A 23,543-nucleotide genomic window follows, 5' to 3' on the forward strand; every position below is an offset into this window, starting at 1 on the left:
CGCGATATCAGTACTACAATGGGCATCATAATCCTTGTGTTTTCTCTATGGGGTTCTTGCATATCTTGTGACAAATTAGAGGTAAATCATTCCTTGATTTTAGGGCCTATACTTGAATAAAGTAAAGATTCCTTTATCTTATTATTTTTGCACAGCTCCTATGAACATCCATTTTAACCCAGGGACATTCACAATCTTACATTTAGCGTCTCTCTTTCCTGGTTAAACAAAATAAGTATTCCTAATACAATTATTAGCAGAATGTGGCTCAGTAGTAGAAGGTCCTTGGTTGGATCTCTGGGGTACGACGCCTGCCTGAATTGTGAGCAGCCACTATTGGTCTGACTTGCAATAAGGCAGCTTCTTATGTTCCTACCCTGCCCTGAAAGAAAGTAAGACAGGGAAAAGTCCAGCTGACTCATTCAGCTTATGTTGGTGAAACAATTCTTATCTGCCTTTGTTTACAGGTGGAGGGAACCCCACCAACTGACTCCAAACGGAGGTCAAAACATGAGAGATTGCTATAAAAATAGAGCACATCGTGTTCTTTAATTTCTCCCAAATGGAGGAAAACCTGGCACCTGCACTTCTTTTGTTTTGAGAGCAAAAGTGTAAATCAGATTTTAAAAAAGAAAGTCAGCAGCAAAACCTGTTTTAAGTATCATGGAAGGCTTAGAGGGCGTACCAGTCAGGAAGATGGACAATAACTTTCTGTATCACAAGCAAGAGCAGAATAGATACAGAAAACAAAGTCCAGTGCCATCTAGTGACTAAACGATATAATGACGCTATCCATATAATATATCCACTCTTTCTCTCTAAGTGACACTCAACCTAAAAAGGCTGGGCTGAACCTGAACTTCCTACTGATTCAGATATTTAAACACTACATTGGATCGGCTCCTTTTCATGCTTGTTTTAGTAGATCACTGGACAACATTTCAAGGCCTTGCTTTCTGCTGGATAAATGGGACTTGTAACTCAGTGCGTTAGTCCAAAATCAAGTGCCAAATGGTCAGCTCCTACTGCTGTTGGTTCCTACACTGGTGGTGGCATCCAGAATTTGGCTGATTTCCTTCTTTCCATTCTACTATATCATGATCTGCTTTTTCTCTCCTTAAACACACTCACTCACTCACTCACTCACTCCCAGTGTACCTGAGAGTTGCTCCACACATATCGGACCACCACCTGATAACTTACAGTTGAACAGAACAAGGTGACATTAACATTCTATGTTTAAATATGTGGAGTATTGCAATTTCAGGGGGAAAAATATTTAGTTTAAAATTAATTCAAGGCAAAGTGCAACCTTTGGATTTTTTGTGAAGTGTGGTGGGATTTTATACAATATGCTAACAATAATAAATTAAATGTATTGATTCCAGAAGCAAATAAGAATGTTTGGCTATCATGAGAATGTCAGAATATAATTTCAGTGTTTATGGATAGGATATATCTTATTCAATTGTCATTTTACTTTAACCTTGCTTACGGTCCTGATGATTACGCCATGATATTAGTTTATGAATATCACAGCAGAGCTAGGGTGAAAAATAATAAAATTTACAAGAAAAGAAGTAAAAATGTGAAATGCCTGAAAACCGATAAAAATATTGGAGAGGGGGACATTCTGGCTGTGTTTGGTTTGTGATGCTCAGTTATTCAATCAGGTCATCATTTGATGTTGCAACGTGCAGGTATGGACCAACCCTCTCCAAACTCCTCCCCTTGCCTTCACTCATTGTTGAGCCTCTGTCTAGGAAAAGGTCTAAGACAGGTTTGGCAATAGCCACGTATGAAAGAATCACTTCAAGGGAACTCAGATTTTAAGGACCCTTTTTGCTAGGGCTAATGGAAATTGTAGTCCAAAACCCCTGGAAGGCACCAAGTTTGCAACGGCTAACCTAGTTACTTTTTGTGGGCTGAATTGCAAAATGATTGTGTGTGTGGAATTGTAGACAAGCCCTAAGTTGCCACAAGAAAGACCAATGGATATTATTTTGATCATTCTGTCAAGGGATGCTTTTCTCAAATGATGCAGTTGTGGTGGGGGCTGTACTTTTCTTCTAATACCCCTTCCCTCAAATTATGCAGAGTATTTCTGTGTACAAATTTTAGGGCATGATCCGCAGCTGGAATAAGAGCTCTGATTTCACTAAACGATAACTAAGTCAACAGAAAGAAGCTAACTTCTGTTGGATATATAATTCAGGTAAGGGAGGGGTAGCTACCCTAGTTCAATTCTAATAAACAGCTGTAAGCAGAATTGGCTTGACGTCATTCTTCAGGTCTTCAATATTTACATAAAGGATATTTCTCTTCAGACAATTAAAAAATACTTGGTAACATTGTTTGTTCAGTATAGTGGCTACTATTTGAAGTGTGATTGTATCAGGTTCGGCTGCATTATTTAATTATTCTCTATGTTTGATTGCTTCATCAAGCTACAATTTGTCAACAAATTTGTTGATTTGATTCAGTCCCTAGTCAGGGATTGCAGATTAAGAGACACGTGCTTGACTTCCTCAATGAAATTTATGGTACCGAAAGAGTCATATTTAACTAAATTCGTCTCAGAGCAGCAGACCCACTGAAATTAATGGGCCCAAATTTAGTCATATATATCCAATAACTTCAATGGGTCTTCTCTGAGTAGGACTGACATTGGCTACAACCCAATAAGTCCTTAATTTATGGAGGACCAGAGCTCAGCAGTTGGCAATATGGTTCAACTTCCGACATCTCCAATCAAAAAGGATAGGGTGAAATGCAATGGGAAAGACCCTAGCTGTCAGTCAAACAACTGATCTAAGGCAGCTTCAAGATCCACAACTGGAACATGGCCAAATTTGCTGCTTCTTTTTACTTTTAATAAAACAAGTGTTGAAATCAATACATGGACAAAGACAAGGGGCAGCACGTTTGTTTCTGCCCAGGCTTTTAACCTGCAATAATAATACTGATTATTGCAAGCATTGCTCTCAGCTTTGCAGTCATTGTATAAATATTATACTGGCTCTCCAGTGAAACTTAAATCTGTGACAGTGAAATCTCTGTACTGTACCTTGATCAGATTATGTCCTACCAGAGGGACAGCGCTTTCTTCCTTCTCTCCGGGTGCATGGATCCCTGTGCCATACCCGTGCCAAGCAACTAGATAAGGATTGTGGATCGTAATCCAGTACTTGACTCGATCGCCAAAAGCTTGGAAGCAAAAAGTCGCGTAGTCATCGAAAACACCGATTAGGGATTCATTTTTCCACCCACCATATCTCTCGTACAGAATCCAGGGCAAATCCCAGTGGTAAAGGGTGACCACAGGCTCAATATGCCTCTGAACCAGAGCATCTAGGAGACTGTTGTAGTATTGAAGTCCCTTTTCATTGACAGCTGTCACCGTCCCAGTGGGAAAGAGCCGTGGCCATGAAATTGAAAAGTGGTAAGAAGAAACTCCCAAAAAATCCAGAGCTGCTAAATCTTTCTGCCAAAACATGTAGCTGTCACTGGAGTCATCTGTCCTGGAACCAGCTCTCAGCTCTGAACGGGCAAACTCTTCCCATATTGACGGTCCCCTTCCATCTTTCCTTTGGGCACCTTCCACCTGAAAAGCGCTGGTCCCCACACCCCAGAAGAACTTTTTGGGGAATGTGTCACGCAGAAACATCTGGGTTTCATTCACAAAAATTGAACTGGACTCTTTCCCCCAGACCGATCTTCCATCGTTGTCAAGCCCAGCAACTGTCTGTATAAAAATGAACGTCCACAAGGCTAGGGATCCTTTCAGCTGCTGCATAAACATTGCGCCTTTCTGGAGTGTATGCTAAAAGTCACATTTTCTTTTTGTCGGTGCCTGTAAATGCATCCATTCCCCGGGATCCCTGCTGCATAGCTTGTCTTCATTTGCCACAAAACTGCTGGAGTGTCTTATCAAAGCTTCAGCAGGGGGGAAAAAGCAAGCTTGTGACTGTAAAAACCCTGTTAATGATTAGCTTGGCATTGCAAGACTTAGGATGGGTCATGAAAAAGCAACATAATCCCGGGGAGATCACCTTCTCATGACCACTAGGACACCTGAGGGAGATTCTTTTTTTGCCACAGGAAAAAAGAGGTTCGAATCACGAAGGCTTCCCTCCATCAATGCCTAGTTGTTCTGAATGTCTGAAACGGCAGTCTTGGCAGCTGTCTGTCAGAGGATGCTAGCGGCTGATCCAATTATATTTAAAGGGAATAGAGACAAATTGCCTTTTTGACACAATTACCCACATGCAGAAAACATGCTGCCACTGCTTAATCAAATAAATGGTAATTAATAGGAGGAAAGGCCAACCAGAATTGTCTTCAGAAGCCCCTGCAGCTACATGAGGATTTGTGAAAGGCTAGCAAGTTTATGGCAGCATGAGCTTTTATAGGTAAGATCTCTGCATACCCTTCAACGTTTCTCTGATGCGCAAATATAGGATGTTGGACACCTGGCTTGACAGAATACACGTGAAAAGGATCTAGGGGTCTTAGTAGACCACAAGCTTGACATGGGTTAGCAGAGTGATGCAGCAGCAAAAAAAGGCTAATGCTATTCTAGGTTGCATCAATAGAAATATAGGGTCTGGAACAAGGAAAATAATAGTAGTACTGCTCTATTATTTCATGATCAGACCCCACCAAATCTACAATTGTATGATTCTATGACATAGGACACAAATATTTGAAGAAGGGCATCTCCTCATCTGCTTGTTCAAACCTTATGATCTACAGAGGGTGAGATCCTGCTCAGCTATTATGTATTATGCAATGATCTGAGATTGGGTCTTCTCTGCCATGGTCCTGCCGTGTGAAAATATGGTTGTCGTCTCCATTGACAACTCAAGACATATTTCTTTCGGCAGAGGAGGAGTGTAGTTGTAGTTAAGGATGTTTTGATAAAGTACTGGTATTTGCTGTATTTGGTTTTATGCTTCTGCTTACTGGTTTTAATGTACTGTATTTGAAATATACTCGGAGTTGAGTGTTGATTTCATGCTCTTTATTTTATCTCATGGTAAACCAGTGAGAGTGCTATCCCCCAAATCCTCTGGCTATATATACAGCACAGTGGTACTTTGGGTTAAGAACTTAATTCGTTCTGGAGGTCTGTTCTTAACCTGAAACTGTTCTTCACCTGAGGTACCACTTTAGCTAATGGGGCCTCCTGCTGCTGCCGCGCTGCCGGAGCACAATTTCTGTTCTTGTCCTGAAGCAAAGTTCTTAACCTGAGGTACTATTTCTGGGTTAGCGGAATCTGTAACCTGAAGCGTTTGTAACCTGAAGCATCTGTAACCTGAGGTTCCACTGTACATTATTTACACAATGGGTCCCGTGTGATTCACTTTCTCCTGGAGCCGGATTGGCCGGCTCCTGCAGACCAATCAGGTTGCTGCCTTCTGGGATCCTACCTGCCTATTGTTCTAGGAACCCAGCTCAGTACATAACAGTATTTCAGGTATTTTGTATGATTATAGTATAAAGGCCTGGGATGAATTTAGCTAGCACAGAATTCTAGTGCGGTAGGTTGCTCACCATGGCAAGACGGTTGTTCTGATTTTTTATTATGTGTTTTGTTGTTTGTATATTGTGATTTTATCTTGTGAACCGCCTTGAGATCTATGGAGGATGAGTGGTATACAAATTTAATAAATAACAATAATGAAGGCTGGATTAGAAATGTTATTAATCACAGTGTCCTTGCTTGTAAATAAGGGATTTTGTGGGATTGTTCTTGATGATACTTTACAGATATCAAATAGAGAGTAAACCAAATAGAAAGGCAATAACCATACAGGTGGTTTTACATGCTCTTGTCTTAGAAACATCAGTGAGTGTGTAAATTCTGTGCAAGGCTGCAGTTAGGAGAATTTAGCATGAAGCAGGCATCACAAATCTTACCAGCATTTCCTTCTCTATCTTCATTAGCCTCCCTTATATGAAGGAAACGAACATATACAAGAATAAGGCAGTTGTTCCCAGCAATAGCGTATTTCTCAGCAGGGATTTTTTTAAAAAAACAAAGTGATGTAGGAACCGGTCAATAAGAAAAAAAGAGGAATAAAAAGCAATATACTGTATTTACAATTAGATTAAATAGACACTTTTATATGTGGCTGGAACATAACTATCAGTTGACAAGGACTCCTAACATGAGATTAAGGGGAGCCAAACTATGTGCCATAACTCCCCCCTTTACTTCCCATATTTTTTTCACCATTGTTGTTCAGTTAGTTGGTTGTTGAGTGGAATTCTAGGACCTTGATATGCAAAGTTTTGTTGCTGTATATACTCATTTCCTCTTTCTTAACCTGCCAGTGCTTTAATTCCAGACTAAAATGCATGGGGGCTCATTGCAAGCTTGCAACTTCTACGCTTGATCTTAGCAAAAAGACCAGGTCTAACATGTTCCAGCTATCACCATTTATTAGATCCAGTTCCACTTTCTGGTGAATTACCGTCCCTACATTTTCTTTTGGGGTGCCTTCAAAAATGTTAGTGCATGCTAGAGTAGCTATGTATCAGCTCACTGCCTCAGGTCTCTAGAAATTCAACATTTGAAGCAGTGTGAAGGCATCTTAGCTCAAGTGAAAATGCAAGCGAATGAAGAGCTCTGCTGAATTTGTCCCAAAGTCCCTCAGATCCTGTATTCATTTTCCATAACAACCAGATGCAGATTCTACAAAGCTTCTAGGCATGGCATGAAGGCACAAGACTTCCTCTTTTGTTTGGCCTACTATTCAGAAATCGATTCCAGATGGCTTATTTACGGAAGCTTCATGCTGATTTATTTGGGGGCGAGGCGGGTTATTTGACAATGCGTCAAGCATTATCCCAGACTTTGCAGTGCATTCTGCTTGCCACTCTCCTTATTGCAAAAAGCCTGATCTTTTGGAGAAGCAGGGCTTGCTGTGCAAGATCATTAAATCAACTTTAATTGTGCAACCTGAATTTGCCGGTATGTGATTAAATCCCACCTGAAAATAGCATGTCTGGAAGCACGCAAAGCCTTTTTGTGGACAGTGTCATTATATGAGTTTAGCCACAAAGTGTCACTGAACTGAGCTGTATCTGGGGTTCAGTGTTTTCTGTTGCTGGTCTGGTTTGTTTAAGATTTGTGTCCCCCTTAAACTTTGTATGACAAACTATTATTTAAGGCACCTGTGCACCCTGGTGCTTTATACAACGCAGATGGTGAGGTTAAGGCTACACTGCACTACACATTTAAAGCTTTTGCCAGAGAATCCTGGGAGTTGTAGTTTGTTAAGGGTTCTGAGAAGGCCCTTATTCCCCTCTCGAAGCTGCAATTTCCAGAGTGATTTAACAGTATGTCCCTCTTCCCTAGGAACTGCAAGTTTGTAAGGTGTATAGGGTCTCCTAGCAAGTCTCAGTCCCTTTAACAAACTACAACTCCCAGGATTCTTTGGGGGGAAATCATGACTGCTTAAAATGTCATGATACTGCTTTAAGCACAGATGAAACGTAATTTTAAACCCTTATGTTAGCTACTATACTTGAAGTTGGATGGTTAAGCTAGACAGTTATATCCGCTGATAAAAAGTGGGATGGTTTTAGGGTGGCCTGAAAAGTGGTAAGGCATCCCAACTCACTTCCAAACTTCCGCTCCCGTGAACGTTGGCTCGTTTCCCCCCCCCCCTTTTAGCCTTCTGACACCCGGCAGAATTCGGCGCCTGCAGGCTAAAAGGGAAAAAACCAAGCCGACGCTTGGCGGGAGCAGCGCACGCACCCTCACTCAGTGCCAGTGGCGTAGCGTGGGTTGTCAGTACCCGGGGCAAGGCAAGTAATTTGCGCCCCCTAACCCGTGGATTTGCGCCCCCTAACCCTAACCCCCAGATGTTGCGCCCGGTGCGGCCGGGCCCCCCTGCACCCCCGCTACGCCACTGCTCAGTGCACTCGTTCAGTGTTCCCCAGACACTCGCCTGGTGCCCTCCAGAACTTGGCACCCTGGCACCCCGCACCACTAGTGTTTATGGGTAAGGCGGCCCTGACTTTGTCCTTGTCTGTGTCTGGGTGTCTTCGCAGCTGGAAAACCAGATATGCATGCTATGACAACTGTTAGACACTTATTGAACATAAACACAAAGGCATACCTAATTTTTATTTATGTTTTGAAAAGCTACCCGATTGTGTGTGTGTGAATTCCCATAGAGGTGGGACTCTCCATCCTTGGATTTTCAGCAGAGGTGGGGAGGGGGCACCTGCTATTTAATGACCTAGCTGAGATTCCTGCATTGCAGGGGGTTGAGCTAGATGACCCACAGGGACCCTCCCGAATCTGATTATTTTATGTGTGTACACATAGACACGCGCGTGGGCAAGATCCAGCCGAAACGAAGCGCTGATTTCAGAACTAAGTAAGTACACGCTTAAATCTTAAATCCAGACTGCTGCTACTCTGAGGGCGGGGAGCGAAGTCTGGATCTAAGGGAGCTTCGCCAGCGCGCGTTCGTTTGGACCCGCCGGGCCCCATTTGCGCGGGAATCTACTCAGGCGAACACATCTCCCCTCTCCCGCGCTCCTCCTCCTCCCCCCCCGTCCAGCCCGTGACGCCATCACCTCGCGCGCGCCTGCGCACTCGGACCCCGCGTTCGCGCATTGGCGCGAAGCTGGCGGCGGGGGATGGGGCGCGGGTCGGTTGGCCCGCCGCCAACGGCATAAACCGACGTCGCGGAAGGCGGTTCGGCAGTCGGCGTCGGGCGTAGGCATGGTGAGCGCGAGCGGGGCGGCCGGGGCCCGGCCTTCTGAGAGGAAACCTCTCAGGGTGCCGAGGCGGGAGGTCGCGGGTGGGACTCCTCCTTGCGCTCCATGAGGACGAGAAACTTGTTGAGGCGGTGCAAGCGAGGGATTGATACGAAATAACCTCTTTTCCCTCGCTTGCCTAAGCCCTATTCTCCAACCCCAATGCCCCATCCCCTCCCCAAACCTTATTCTGCTATTAGGGAGTGACTGGGGGGGGGGAGGTGGGACTTAATTATTGCAAATTTATTCAGAGAGGGAGGCTTAAGAAAAAAAATTTCGGGGTGGGTGTGTGAGGAATTCAAACACGCTGTTGTTTTTGCGATGGGACAACATTTAGGTCGGTAAGTACGCTTGAGGAAGAAGCACAGAAACTGCTTTTGGAGAAGCGAAGGCTTTTAATTTTGCCTCCTGAAAATGTCAGGTAATACTAAATAGGGTGTGTATATGTCTTCACACGTGTATACAAGTACTTTGCAATCGTTTATTATTATTTATTATTATTTATACCCCGGCCATCTGGCAGGGTTTCACTAGCCACTCTGGGCGACTCCCAACAGAATATTAAAAACATGATAAATCATCAAACATTAAAAACTTCCCTAAACAGGGAATTATTTCTATGCAATTTTACTTACCAAGCAATACTAATTACAGATAGGTAGCCGTGTTGGTCTGCCATAGTCAAAATAAAAAAATTCCTTCCAGTAGCACCTTAAAGACCAACTAAGTTAGTTCTTGGTATGAGCTTTCGTGTGCATGTATCTGAAGAAGTGTGCATGCACACGAAAGCTCATACCAAGAACTAACTTAGTTGGTCTTTAAGGTGCTACTGGAAAGAATTTTTTTATTTCAAGCAATACTAAATTATATTAATTTTATCAAAATAAATTTTGTGTTCCTAAGTCATGTTACAACTTTTTATAACTCCACACTTTTTGGAAAAGTTCAGCATGTCCTATTCTGTCATTGGAAGAGGGGTGGTTGTTGTTATCTACCACCCCTTCATCCAATGATCACGGGAGGTTTACAACTTGAACCCTTGTCTCTCATTCTTCCTTCCCCTTCTCCTTTTTGGTGAGATATTCGGAACATCATGTTCCAGACCTTAACAAACGTAGGGACATAGGAAGCTAACTTGTACCATTTGTCCACTTAGTTCAGTATTGTCTACATTAGTTGACAGCAGTTCCTGAGCGTTTCAGACTGAGGTGTCTCTCAACACATGATTGAACTTGGGACCTGCTGCATGCATAGCAGATGCTCTGCCACTCAGCCACAGCCTTTAAAGGGTTGTTATTCCAAAACAGACTCATTACTTCTTGAGTTCACAGTTCGCTTCAGCTGCATGCTCAGGGGTTTTTCACACATAACACAGCAGCAAAATTCAGGCTTGTCACAAAGTATAGCCTCAGTAGGGAGCCACAGTGTACTTTGGGACTCCTTGACTAATGTGCCTGTACGATACACATGTTTTCAAACATTATTTTGACATATGTGCACTTTACATATCTAAACTATGTGTCAAGTGATGCTAGGCCCCCACTTTGCATCTTCTCTGAAGATGGCAATTTGTATAACCTGGGCTATCTTTGGGTACAGCCATATCTGCCTGTCAGTTATTTCTGTGGTCTTGGCAGCACAGTTTTTGGTATGTATGTGGGCATCTGGGTGAGTTACCTGTATGCTAGATGCTACTGTTATGTATCCTGTGAAAGTGAATGTATATTGCACAACTTGGATACCTTTTTGGCAATTTTTAATGCTATAACCCACCCTGAGCATTAAATAAAATAATTAAAGTGATGGGCTTTCTTTGAAGGCTAAGGAACATAGTTTCTTAGTAGTTGACAGCTGTCGAATAGTGTCATATAACTGAATTACAGTTTTCTAAAATGTATGGCATCAACTTAAAAGGCAGTTTTAAAAGATTTCCCCAGCCATTCTTCCCTTAACGTTTGTGAACTTTCACACCAGTGCATGCAGGTGTGACTCAGGCTTGTTCTGATGCCTTAATAACACCTCTGTGTTCCACCTGCAAAGTTCTGTATTTGAAGTTGCTGTTAAAGAGACATCCACAGAGGCTTAAATTTCATAATTTTAAATCTAAGGTTTTGGGGGTTTCTTGTTGGGATTAAATTAGGAATAGGAGCCTTTAGGTCAGAGCTGCTTATTTTTGCTGTTGAAAAACTTCCTCATCCGTGTGAGAGGGTTGAATTTTGCCTACAGCAGCCCTTCAACATATGTAGAGAAATGCTTCAGTGCCTTTATCTTCCTGCTTACGCTACTTTTAAAACTGGTTGGTACAAAGGTGGTTTTGGTGAGAGCAGCTGCTTTCCATCAAGTTCAACAGACAGATTTTGTTTTTAGATAGTTTCTTCCCTGGCACCTTATCTGATTTAATCAGTTTCATTTGGGTAAAATATACTCCTCTTTGTGGCTGAAAAGTCTAGAAACAGTTACAAGTATCTTTTGAAAGTTAGAATGCATTTATCTTTAAGTTTAGAATGAACAGTTGTTGCTCTTTGGATGTTAGCTTGAAAAAAGTGTGCATCTCCCAGGTGCAGTCTGAGTAAAATGACTCATGTAGCATCTTGCCATCAGCTGTTCAGGAAGCAATTTTCTAATCACAGATTAGCAGCAATTACCTGATACCGCCCTGGGTTGAGAGGGATAGGGCAAGGACACCAACCTGTAGTCCGTGCTTGTAAAAGTGGTTCAGATTAGGTCTTCAATTAGACATGCATTTAGGAGCAAGTTCTATTGAACCCAGTGGGAATTAACTTCTGAGTGACTGTGCAAAGTCCCAGATTATACAGGGTGCCCTTGGTTTGTAACTGTAAAACATTGTGGGTAAAGGCTTTCCAACTTTTGTGGCTACCATTATGAGTCTCGCACTCTTTAGGGCAGGACTGGAGAATCTTTGGGCCTCCATGTGTTGCTGGACTACAACTCCCATAATGTTTGACCATTAACTATGGGGACTGGGGCAAGGAGTTAATAATACCGTATCTAGAGCGCCACATGTTCCCTGTTCTTATTTTAGAAAATTATTGAATTCACAAACATAAATTTGAGTCACAATGTTTTGGACAACTAGGTCTCTGTAAGACTATGTTTCATTTAGTTAACAGGTTTGTTGTAAAAAAAGAAAGTTCATTGTAACATTTGTAATGTCATATTTACAACAGCCATGTGAGTCGAGGTGCTGCTCAAGCTGCCACTGGCTCCTGGGCCATTCAGGGATTTGAATATGGGGCAAAGTCCAACAATGTTCCATTTACTCAGTGGCATTCTTACTCAGATTTTACATGTGCAACCTTGATAGTCTTTTTAATACATTTTTTAAAAAATAAAATCTTATTTTAAACACTGTGTTATCTAACTTCTCCTTTTAAAATCTTGGTTGGCAATCCAGACTTGTACCCTGAAATTTTGGAAGATGACAGATCCTTAAATTATACCTTACCCTTTTAACTGTTTCACTTTTATTAGGATATCCGGAAATTCTTTGGAGCAGTAATTCCTGGAAATAAACAAGAATGTGACACTACCAGAAAGAACGAGAAACCCCAAAATAAGGAGGGGGCTTCAGGTGAAAAGTCAAAATTGAAGGAAATCAAGGTATGCTGTTCAGATATATATGCCTGTTACAGCTTTGTCATGTGCTTTTATCTTTACTTCTTTGCTAGTGTTCCTGTTCTTACTTTACCTGTGGCTTTGTCAATGATTGCTTGAATCGCCCTTCATTTAAAAAAAAAAAAATCACTCCAGAATCCAGAGACCATCTCATATATCATTTTTTGTTTTTAATTTGTTGGTGTATGTGACAGTCTCTTGATCCAACAAGTGAACTTTATTGGGCTGCCTCTCTTAAGGTAGTACTTGGTAAACAAGAGTTAATGTTGGGAGAATTGTTTGCATGAGTAACTAATGAACCATTTCAACTAGGTGAAGAATTCATCTCGTGGAGAGGATTCTGGGCACAAACAGGTGAACAAGAAAAAGAGGATAATCTATGATTCAGGTAACATTTATGACTTCTGTTGCTATGTTTTTTCCATCTTTGAGGTAACTTTCCTCTGCTAGAGATTCTTTTGAGAGAGGCTTACAAAATCTTGGCAGGTGTCGTCTCCCAAATGAAATAATTTTCAGTCATAAATTAGGCAAAATGTGTATCTACTGTGATGGTATCTATTACGACCCTTAGGTCACATGGTGAATATTGCTATTCCATAGCGTGGAGTTAATGTTTAGGGCTGTAATCCTAACCCCATTTACAGTGAGGTGAAAAAGTATTTGATCCCCTGCTAAATTTGCCCGTTCGTCCTCTGACGAAGAAATAACCTACCATTAAAATTATGGACTGGTCTGTTGTAGCTGTGAGAGACAGAATAACAACAGGAAAAACCTCTGGAAACCCAGAAGACAAAAGTCAGAGATTGATGTGCATTATAATGAGTGAAATGAAATAAATATTTGATCCCTTTGCAAAAGATGACTTAGTACTTGGTGGCAAGACCCTTGTTGGCAATTACAGAGGTCAGACATTTCTTGTAGGTGGCCACCAGGTTTGCACACATCTCAGGAGGTATTTTGTCTCAGTCCTCTTTGCAGATCCTCTCCAAGTCAGTAAGATTTCGAGGCTGATGTGTAGCTACTCGAACCTTCAGCTCCCTCCACAGATTTTTGATGGGATTAAAGTCTGGAGACTGGCTAGGCCACTCCAGGACCTTAATGTGCTGCTTCTTGAGCCACTCCTTTGTTGCCTTGGCCATGTGTTTTGGGTCATTGTCATGCTGGAATACCCATCCTCGACCCATTTTCAATGCCCTGGCTGAGGGAAGGAGGTGCTTACCCAAGATTTGACGATACATGGTCCCGTCCATCGTCCCTTCGATGCGGTGAAGGTGTCCTGCCCCCTTAGCAGAAAAACACCCCAAAGCATAATATGTCCCCCTCCATGTTTGACGGGGGGATGGTGTTCTTGGGGTCGTAGGCAGCATTCCTCCTCCTCCTCCAAACACGGCGAGTTGAGTTGATGCCAAAGAGCTCAATTTTGGTCTCATCTGACCACAACACTTTCACCCAGTTCTCCTCTGGGTAATTCAAATGTGCATTGGCAAACTGCAGACAGGTCTGTACATGTGCTGTCTTGAGCAAGGGGACCTTGCGGGCTCTGCAAGATCTCAGTCCTTCACAGCGTAGTGTGTTACCAACTGTTTTCATGGTGACTATGGTCCCAGCTGCCCTGAGATCATTGACAAGTCCCCCCCCCCCCATGTAGTTCTGGGCTGCTTCATCACCGTTCTCCTGATCATTGCAACTCCACGAAATGAGGTCTTGTATGGAGCCCCAGACCCAGGGAGGTTGACAGTTATTTTGTGTTTCTTCCATTTGCCAATTATTGCACCAACTGTTGTCACCTTCTCACCAAGCTGCTCGGCAATAATCTTGTAGCCCAGTCCAGCCTTGTGCAGGTCTACAGTCTTGTCCCTGACATCCTTGGACAGCTCTTTGGTCTTGGTCATGGTGGCTACAGTACTTTGGAATCTGCTGGATTGATTGCTTCTGTTGACAGGTGTCTTTTGTACAGGTACTGTAACGAGCTGGGATTACAGGTAAGACCTCTCCCTTACAGCAGGTGCTTCTAATCTCAGCTCGTTACATACAGTGAAGATACCAGGTAGTCAGACATCTGGCTGCTTGATAGGGGATCAGATACTTGTTTAACTCGTTATAATGCACATCAATCTCTGACTTTTGTCTTTGGGTTTCTGGGGTTTCTCCTGTTGTTATTCTGTCTCTCACAGCTACAATAAACCTACCATTAAAATTATGGACTTGTCATTTCTTTGTCAGAGGGCAAATGGGCGAATTTAGCAGGGGATCAAATACTGTATTTTTCGTCCGATAGGACACTCCGTCCCATAGGACGCACCTAGTTTTTTTGGGGGGAAATAAAGGAAAAATTTTCCCCCTTTATTTCCCCCCCCCCCCAAAAGCAGGTCGGGGAAACCGAACCAGGTCGAGGAACAGCGGGATGGCGGCGCTGCGCCTCCCTGCTGTCCCCCCAGCTTGTGGGGCTAGCCGATGTCTGCCCGGCGCGAGGGGCGCTCTGCTTCAGGGCGCCCCACCCGCCGGTCAGCAGGCTGCTATCCGCAGCATGGGGAGCCCTGCGGGACCTCCCGGAGGGCTGCCTAGGCTGCGGATGTGTTCCCGAAGCGCCGGGCGCTCTGCTTTCAGGGCACCCGACGCTTCGGGAAGCAGGCTGCTATCCGCAGCCTAGACATCCCTGCGGGACCTCCCGCAGGGCTGCCTAGGCTGTGGATGTCTTCCTGAAGCCTGGAGAGCGAGAGGGGTCGGTGCGCACCGACCCCTCTCGCTCTCCAAGCTTCAGCAAAAGCCTCCACTCGCCCCATAGGACGCACCCAGATTTCCCCTTCATTTTTGGAGGGGAAAAAGTGCGTCCTATAGGGCGAAAAATACGGTACTTCCCCCTCTCACTGTACCTAGGAATAAGCTCCACTGAATTCAGTAGGATTTACTTCTGAGTAGACATGGTTAGGATTGCATTCTTAGGCTTGTATATCTGCCTCTTTTATATGAACAGCTGAGCATTATATTTGGCTGTTGTCCCATTCAGCCCAGTATTGCCCAGTTTAACTCACAATGCCTCTCCAAGCCCTTGGGCAGAGGTCTTTCTCAGCCCTGTTACCAACTTCTTACATGCACTCAGATTTAATTTTTTTAACAATAAATAAACAAATTCACTCCAAATAGTTTGTGCAGTATTTTTTGTGGACCGGACCTCCATCAACTGACTGAGTAGAATCGTTCTTAAAGGCTGTTAAGACACTACAAAAAGGTGACAGGCTTCTTAGATATTTCTTTTTTACTGTTTGTTGAAGCATATTTCTTCTGTGGGTGAAGAAATTGTACAGGCTTGCTTCAATGTAAATGCAAAATGTGGCCTGCTATATGTTATTTCTCATATCCTTGTGGGCCAATTTTGGCAAGTTGGTGGGACCTACTTGCAAAGCAACCATTAGGAGCCCACTTGAAGCTCCTAGTTGCTCCTTTGGAGTCATGTCCTGGCCTGCACCTAACGTCACATAGGTGATTTGGGGAAATGACCTCGTGGGGCAAGTTGGGATTATGCTAGACCTACTTAGGCCTGCAGATCAGAGGCTCCTTGTCTCTGAATTAGAAGAGAGCTTTAGTCAGAATCTCAAGTGAATGCAGAATCGCTGTTCTCTTCTTTGGATGTTTTCCTCTTTAGATGGGTATGGCAGAATTAAATGATACCACTGTGCTAAATTGCAGATTCTGAAGAGGAGGTCCAGGTGGTGAAGAAATCTAAGAAGCCGCCAGATAGAAAACAGTCTTCAAGACCTGATAAGATTCTAAAGAAGGACCCTGTTGTTTATGTTTCAGAGACAGGTAATGAATTCAGCCTGAAGGCAGCTCATACATGGGGTTTGCGCTGTACTAAAAATGCTTATGTAAAAAGAAGACTTTTAAAAGTTCATGGAAGCAATGCAAAAATAAACTTGCCTCTACACTATGATATTATTGTACTTTAACCTGCACAAGAAACATATACCCAGTTTGTTTACTTACAGATTTTTCTCCTTCAAGTTATTGACTGTGACCAAAACATGCTGGAATTCTCAAACTTTACATTTAAAGCAGTGGCAGTCATGACCCCCCCAAAAAAATCTGGGTACTGTAGTTTGTTAAGAGAGTTGTTGGGGCACCCCTATTCCCCACAGAGAGCTACAATTCCCAGAGTAGTTTAACCGTCAGTCCCTCTTGCCTGGGAACTATGGGAATTGTAGCTTTGTAAGGAGAATGGGGTATCCTAATAACCCACAGCACTCTTAACAAACTACAGTTCCCAGGATTCTCTGGGGAAAGCCATGATTGCTTAAAATATGAGCCTACTTTAAATGCATAGGGTGCATAGGATCTAGGTCATTTGTGGTCTAAAAAGAGGGTTAATTTTTTTAAGTATGATAACATTTTATACTTTCTACAGTAAACCAGGATGAACGGTTGTTTATGGCTCTAGTATAATTATTCAAACAAAGAACTGCATGGGTTTGTAACAACATGCAGTTTTCTATATTGTTAACACAACACCCTTTTTTGGAATGAGTGTTAAACATTGTGGGGTGTAATGTCAGACAAGCTAAATGACAGGTGGATAAATCTTCACCAAGAATGGGAATAATAAGGTTGATGAAAAACTGACTATTTTTGATGACTGAAAACGGAAAATTAATTTCCATACTCATTGAGCTTTGGACTGAAGGGTTTTAAAATTTTCATGATGTATGTTCTCTTTAGACTTGTGTGTGTTTATATCTATATCTACCGGTATATATCTATAGAATGTCCTTGGGGATGTGCCCAGAAGTAAGGCAACCAGAGGTGTTCTGCATTAGGTAACCTGAGTGGTGTAGTTAAAGATTTCTGCATGTGACCGTGCCAGAAAACATTTGGTCAAGGTTAATTGTGGAGTGTCTTGGTTGCAGATCAAGGTTATTCTTATCTAGTGATTGTAGTTAGAGTTAATGACTTAATTTGAAACACATACTGATCAGCTGTGTATGGTTGATCTGTCCCCTGGCTCTGAGCAGTTTTTTTTACAGACAATTGACGTTGCTGCTCTGAAACTGTCAATAGGTGTGTCTCAGCCTTGAAGTAAATGAAAGAAGATATTGCGGTGCATAATTGATTCCTATATTAGCCACTTTACAGCACTACAAACCCCATGACTGAGCAGATCTGAAGCATTGTTTAGGTCTTCCAGACCTATTATATTGGGTGTGAGGGTGGGTTATTGGTTTGTTCTTGTTCTTTTTTTTATTATGTACTTTGTGGGGTTTTTTATCTTGTATTTTTGTGTTGTGAACTGTCCTGAGATCTATGGATAGAGGGTGGTATACAGATTATTATTATTAGCTTCATTCTGGGCCAGCTCTAGACTTCATGGTTCTAGGACCATCTACTGGAGTATCTCAAATTACTGGTATTATAAAATCTTGTAATTGTCACGATCAGCTAATTAACTCCTGAAAATACAAATTCCTTCAGTGCTCATGGGGTTCTGGCTAATTGGTTCAGCCTTAGGAATTCATGGAGCCCAGTTGTATTGGTTCTTAAACTTTTTGGAGATTTCTCCTTTGACTTTGACTGTTGTTCTGCTGAGGGGTATGTTGTCCAAAGGAAACAGTGGGCTCATTAGTGCCATTAGTGTTGAAGCTTTTTAGTGTCCTTTTTGTTTTGTTGTTGTAGACAGCTTGATACAAATGAAAAGGAAAAGAAATTAAATAGCACTGTGCTGGTGCTAAAGCAGACTGATTGCAGCATTGCATTTAAAATACCATGCAGTGGCAGCAGTAAAATGATTTCTTCTGCCGTCCATTGTTCAAAGCACGATTCTGTAGTTTTTTTCCCGAAAGGAGAAAAGGAATGTGTTGAGCATGGACTGTATCTGCTGAGAAACTGACCATCTTTTGCTTGCTATGCTGTTCTGTCCCTCACCTTGCAGAAAAAGAAATTGCTTGGATTTGACCTGAGGTGCTGTGTCTTTTAGACTGTTGATTCCTTTCCTTCTGCTGTGTTGGATATATGTACAATATTATAGAAATGGAAAACTGTTTTACCTGCTTTCAATCTCATTCATTCTGGCCCAATAACGTGCATTTTGAAAGCAGCGATAAAAGACTACTCAATTTTAAAGCTATTTTTATTTTCCCACCATAATCCTTTTGGGTGTACCTTTTGGCACTGTTTCCAGCAGAAATAAATATTTTTTCGCACAATTCTTTTTTTGTCTTTTTTTTTTTTTTTTACAAACAAACAGTCCAAGCTCTGGAGGATTTATGAAGAGTAGGCTTATAAATGGTTGTTGTATGACACCTCTGAGATCAGAGGAAGTGTGCCTCTGAATACTAGTTGCGGAAAACAGGTGGATTTTTTTTTTATCTGATCTAATACGCAAGGTCAGGACATTCTTAACTTGTCTGCTTGGATTCAGTCTTGAAAGCAGATAAATGGTGGTCCTTGAGCTATTTGCATCTGAAATGGTTTATTGTGTTGAATGGCGTTCTTGTCAGTTTCTGAATTATAGCTAAAGTACTTTCTGAAAATCGTTAGGCAAACATGAGATTAATGTCTTCTTGGCCTGTGCCATTTCAGTTTCTCTTGAACTTGGCTTCCTGGAGATGAAATTCTAAAGTGTGTGATGATCACGTGAAAAATTGCATTCTCTTTTTGATGTAGGAAGTGCCATACAGGTCATTAGGTTTATCATTTAAATCCTCATGAAACACTTTTCATCATTACTGTGTTTGGTTAAACCAGCCTCTTTTTCCTTTTAGGTTATTGATTGTCTAAGACAGAACACAATGTCTCTTGGAGAACACAATGTCTCTCACAAGTGATGGGAATATGCAGAGTGGTTTTATAAATATTTCTGTCTCTAACTAGTCTCTGGTAAATTAGCTCCAGTATATTGGGAGACATCCAAATGTTTGAGCGTGTTCCCTAACTCACATGCATCACTGTTTAGCTAAGTATGGGACCTTGAATGTTGTTTGTAGAAGATGACCTCTTATTGCTGCACTGAACCTTGCTCAGTTTCATAAGTGGCTTTTAATTTGCAAGGGCTGTGGTTTTTCTTCGAGCGCTTTTTTGACTGTTCATTAATGAATAGTTGAGTGTTTTAATAATAATAATAATAATAATAATAATAATAATAATAATAATAATAATAAATTTTATTTATATCCCGCCCTCCCCAGCCGAAGCCGGGCTCAGGGCGGCTAACAACAATCAAAATAGTCCAACATTCTAAAACATTCATTATAAAATTAATTAAATCAAATTAAAATCAAATTAATGGCAACCATCAAGCAAAATTTTGTGCAGATTGCCTGAGGAGGGGGTCAGGCTGCGCCCTGAAAAAAGGCCTGGTGGAACAGCTCTGTCTTGCAGGCCCTGCGGAAGGATGTCAGGTCCTGCAGGGCCCTAGTCTCTTGTGACAGAGCGTTCCACCAGATTGGAGCCGCGGCCGAGAAAGCCCTGGCTCTAGTTGAGGCCAACCTAACCTCTCTGTGGCCTGGGACCTTCAAGATGTTTTTATTTGCAGACCGTAAATTTCTCTGTGGGACATACCAGGAGAGGCGGTCCCGTAGGTGACTGATTTGTTTGATAAAAGCACACTTGTATCAAAACTTTCCTATGCTTTATGTGCCCATTTTTTTCTATACAAATATCTATCTTTACCCATCCCTGCAGGCCAAGTGTAATAGGTGGGTGGGGCCACCAACTGTCAGTCATCTGACATCATGCTGATGCCGTGTGACTGAGAGGTAGGTGGCCCTTTCCACCTGTCAAAATTGTAGCTTTGGGAGGGACCTGCTTTGCCAGCTTTCGCCACATTGAATAAATAGCTTTGGAAAGAAACCTTACCTGTTTTGGCTGCTCTGTGTTTTTCTAACTCGGCTCAGCATTCAGGATTGAAAGCAAAGTTGCTTGGTCCCCATTCAGTATAATAGAGAATCTAGTTCTGGCAATAATTGTTTTCCTTTCCACAGAAGTGAATAAAATTTGCAAGCTTCCAAACTCTGAGCAGATATGCCCAGGGCTTTTTACGTGTTGCACCTCTGAAGTTTTATTTTTGCTAAAAAGCAAATGAAAAGTCAATAGCTTTTGTGTTTACTGCCAGATTTGGCTGCACTTTTCAGGCATTGTTATCCCTTCTGAGGGCATGATATCTGCCAAGAGAGCAACAATATTTCTTTTGTAAAGGCAGGCTTTACAGTTTGGGGATGGCTATAATGGGAATCATAGGGTGGTGTTAGAATAAAGAACGTGGATCCCCAGGGAACACTGAGATGGGGCCAATGTCACCCACCAGCAAGAACCTTCTTACCCTTAGAGTCATTGGTGAGTGTGGGCTTCTGCTACTACCTTGGATTTTTGGGAATAAAATGCAGATCTCCATTTACTTCCATAGAGAAAGGCATAGATCCACATGAAAACAATTTGTAATCCCACCAAACCTCTGTCATTGGAGTGTCTTGGGAAATCAGTTGACTGTGATTTAATGCAAAAGATCTGTCCCACCTCTTTACCCCTTCCCCGTTGAGCTCTGGCATTTCCTTAGTCAGTTTGGTTTTGTGTCTCCGGAGTTGGTGGGTAGCTTTGTTTTTCAACAAAACTGCTTGCTATTTGCCAGGTCAGACTTTCATTACAGTACTGATCATGGAAGATTTTTGAGAAAGGACCCTGGTGGTTATTGGAAACTGGAAATTCTGCAACACTGAAAGCAAAGTTCACAGAGAGCAGAATAAAATCTTAGTGATTCTCATATACCAAAGGATTCACTGGCTCTTCTGCCCTGCAAGCTGGTTCAGCGGTTTTAATACAAGTTACTGTATTAGGAATTACACGTGCTATTTTTATGATCATAGTGTATGGGCAGCAAGACGCAGTAGCCCGGATGGCTGTTGCTGTGATATGAAGACATGTCCGTGTTTGTTTTAATTTCTCTGGAGAAGTAATAAAATGGGACTAATATTTAAACAGATTCAGTTGCTCAATTTTATGTTTTTATTGCAGCTCAGGGTTTTAACATTTCTCTTCAGATAAGAGGGTTGTATAATTTGCAATTCTTGCATCTCTGGAGGAAAAGGCCTGCTCACATAGCATTGAGAACAGGGTGATGACCAAGCAAAGAGGTTTAGTGTCACAGGAAGGATCTCCACGTTCAGGACGGGCTGCGCTTCATTTTCAGCACAGAAATGATTGCTGCCATAGACACAGCTGTTCAATGGGGACATTAGCTTGGTTCATGAAATGTCACTAAAGGTTGTTGGGGTCAGGCCTGGAAATGAACTTTGTGGGCTTGATCAAGGTCTCTGCAGGGGACATGTGAACATTGAAAGCACCCAGATTTAAATGCATGGCAGGCAAGATTTCCCCTTTTACCCCTGTTTTGAAAGACTGCATATGGTATAAACCCTGCTAGAGACTCAACAGCCATCCACTACCAAAGACCCTTTGGAACACAGGTCATTGTGCAGAGTGGAGTCACGCACTTCGTGCAGCAATTTTTCAGGGTGCAGCCCCTAAAAGCAGCACCTGTGCAAATAGATGGAGATAATCTGCCATATTTTTTGCATAGGGTCTATCTTCCAAAGCCATACCCAAGAAAATATTTTTCTTTCTGTGAGAGGGAAATGGTTGAGAGAGCCCTAATACAGTGGTACCTCAGGTTACATACGCTTCAGGTTACATACGCTTCAGGTTACAGATTCCGCTAACCCAGAAATAATACCTCGGGTTAAGAACTTTGCGTCAGGATGAGAACAGAAATTGTGCTCCGGCAGCGCGGCGGCAGCAGGAGGCCCCATTAGCTAAAGTGGTACCTCAGGTTAAGAACATTTTCAGGTTAAGAACGGACCTCTGGAACGAATTAAGTACTTAAGCTGAGGTACCACTGTACCAGGTTGAGACTCTGGGCCCTTTGCATTTTTAAAATATATATGTTTCCATAGTAAGGAAACATTACTTTCAGGTTGGTGTTTTGGTGCTGAGGAGTAATTAAGTATCTTTCTTTCTTTTTTCTTTTTTCGGCATGCAGATGAAGAAGAGGACTTTGTTAATAAGAAGGTCGCTCCCAAACCCAAGGAAAATGGGACATCTGTGGCTATTCATTTTGGGACATCTGGAGCATCAAAGACTGATCCCAAACCAAAACTGAAAAATAAACCCCTATCTCCAGTAAAACTGACACCAACCTCTGTAATTGATTACTTTGGAACTGGTAGCATTCAGCGATCAGAGAAGAAACTGGTGTCAAGCAAACGAAAAGAAGTGAGTAATGCACAAGAGGGTGACTCTTCTAGCTGATGTGTGCTTATGAGCAGAAAAGTTCATGAACTTCATGAAGAAACTATTGGTGTGTGGTCCATATCATCTAGACTTCCTTTTATTAGGGTGTGAGAAGAGCACCTTAAGTGGATTTTGGAAATGGCAGTTTGTCACGTAATGTCAAATTAAGGAAAATGAGGGAGGTTGCTCCCTATATAAAGAGAGTGACCATTTTAAAAGGAGAGAGATTATGATACAAATAAGAGATGAGGAAGGTGGGTTATGTCATTTAAGATACATGAAATGGAATAGGAAACAATGGTCACAGCTACATCATGCATTTAAAGTGTTTTTATGGCACTGTAACCATCATGGGTAGGGACGCGGATGGCGCTGTGGGTTAAAGCCTCAGTGCCTAGGGCTTGCCGATCGAAAGGTCGGCAGTTCGAATCCCCGCGGCGGAGTGCGCTCCCGTCGTTCGGTCCCAGCGCCTGCCAACCTAGCAGTTCGAAAGCACCCCCGGGTGCAAGTAGATAAATAGGTACCGCTTACCAGCGGGAAGGTAAACGGCGTTCCGTGTGCTGCGCTGGCTCGCCAGATGCAGCTTTGTCACGCTGGCCACGTGACCCGGAAGTGTCTCCGGACAGCGCTGGCCCCCGGCCAATAGATGTGAGATGGGCGCACAAACCCCAGAGTCTGTCAAGACTGGCCCGTTCGGGCAGGGGTACCTTTACCTTTACCTTTAACCATCATGGAGAAACCTGTGAACTAGTTTGTTAAGGATTCTGGCCTCCCAGCACCCTTAACAAACTACAGTTCCCAGGATCCTTCATGACTTTTAAAAGTGATACAAGAATGTATGGTGTATCTCTGAC

The 23,543-nt window shown here is 42.5% G+C and overlaps 2 protein-coding genes across 3 annotated transcripts in view; one reads left to right on the forward strand and one right to left on the reverse strand.

Annotated features, from left to right (window-relative positions):
• KLB (klotho beta) overlaps window positions 1–5,964 on the reverse strand; it is a 28,783-nt gene extending 22,819 nt beyond the window's left edge. The window contains exon 1 of the mRNA XM_082238097.1: window positions 3,068–5,964. Coding sequence (XP_082094223.1) covers window positions 3,068–3,802 — 735 coding nt within the window. The 5' untranslated portion in view covers window positions 3,803–5,964. The remainder of the gene's footprint in view (window positions 1–3,067) is intronic.
• A 2,653-nt stretch (window positions 5,965–8,617) lies between these two features.
• RFC1 (replication factor C subunit 1) overlaps window positions 8,618–23,543 on the forward strand; it is a 43,406-nt gene continuing 28,480 nt past the window's right edge. For both annotated transcript variants that reach the window (XM_082238077.1, XM_082238078.1), the window contains exons 1-5: window positions 8,618–8,749; window positions 12,274–12,402; window positions 12,730–12,805; window positions 16,105–16,221; window positions 22,439–22,671. In XM_082238077.1, the coding sequence (XP_082094203.1) occupies window positions 8,747–8,749; window positions 12,274–12,402; window positions 12,730–12,805; window positions 16,105–16,221; window positions 22,439–22,671 (558 nt within the window). In that variant the 5' untranslated portion in view covers window positions 8,618–8,746. The remainder of the gene's footprint in view (window positions 8,750–12,273; window positions 12,403–12,729; window positions 12,806–16,104; window positions 16,222–22,438; window positions 22,672–23,543) is intronic.

The sequence above is a fragment of the Podarcis vaucheri genome (genome assembly GCF_965113315.1).
Source record: "Podarcis vaucheri genome assembly, chromosome: 9".
NCBI classification, from domain to species: domain Eukaryota; kingdom Metazoa; phylum Chordata; class Lepidosauria; order Squamata; family Lacertidae; genus Podarcis; species Podarcis vaucheri.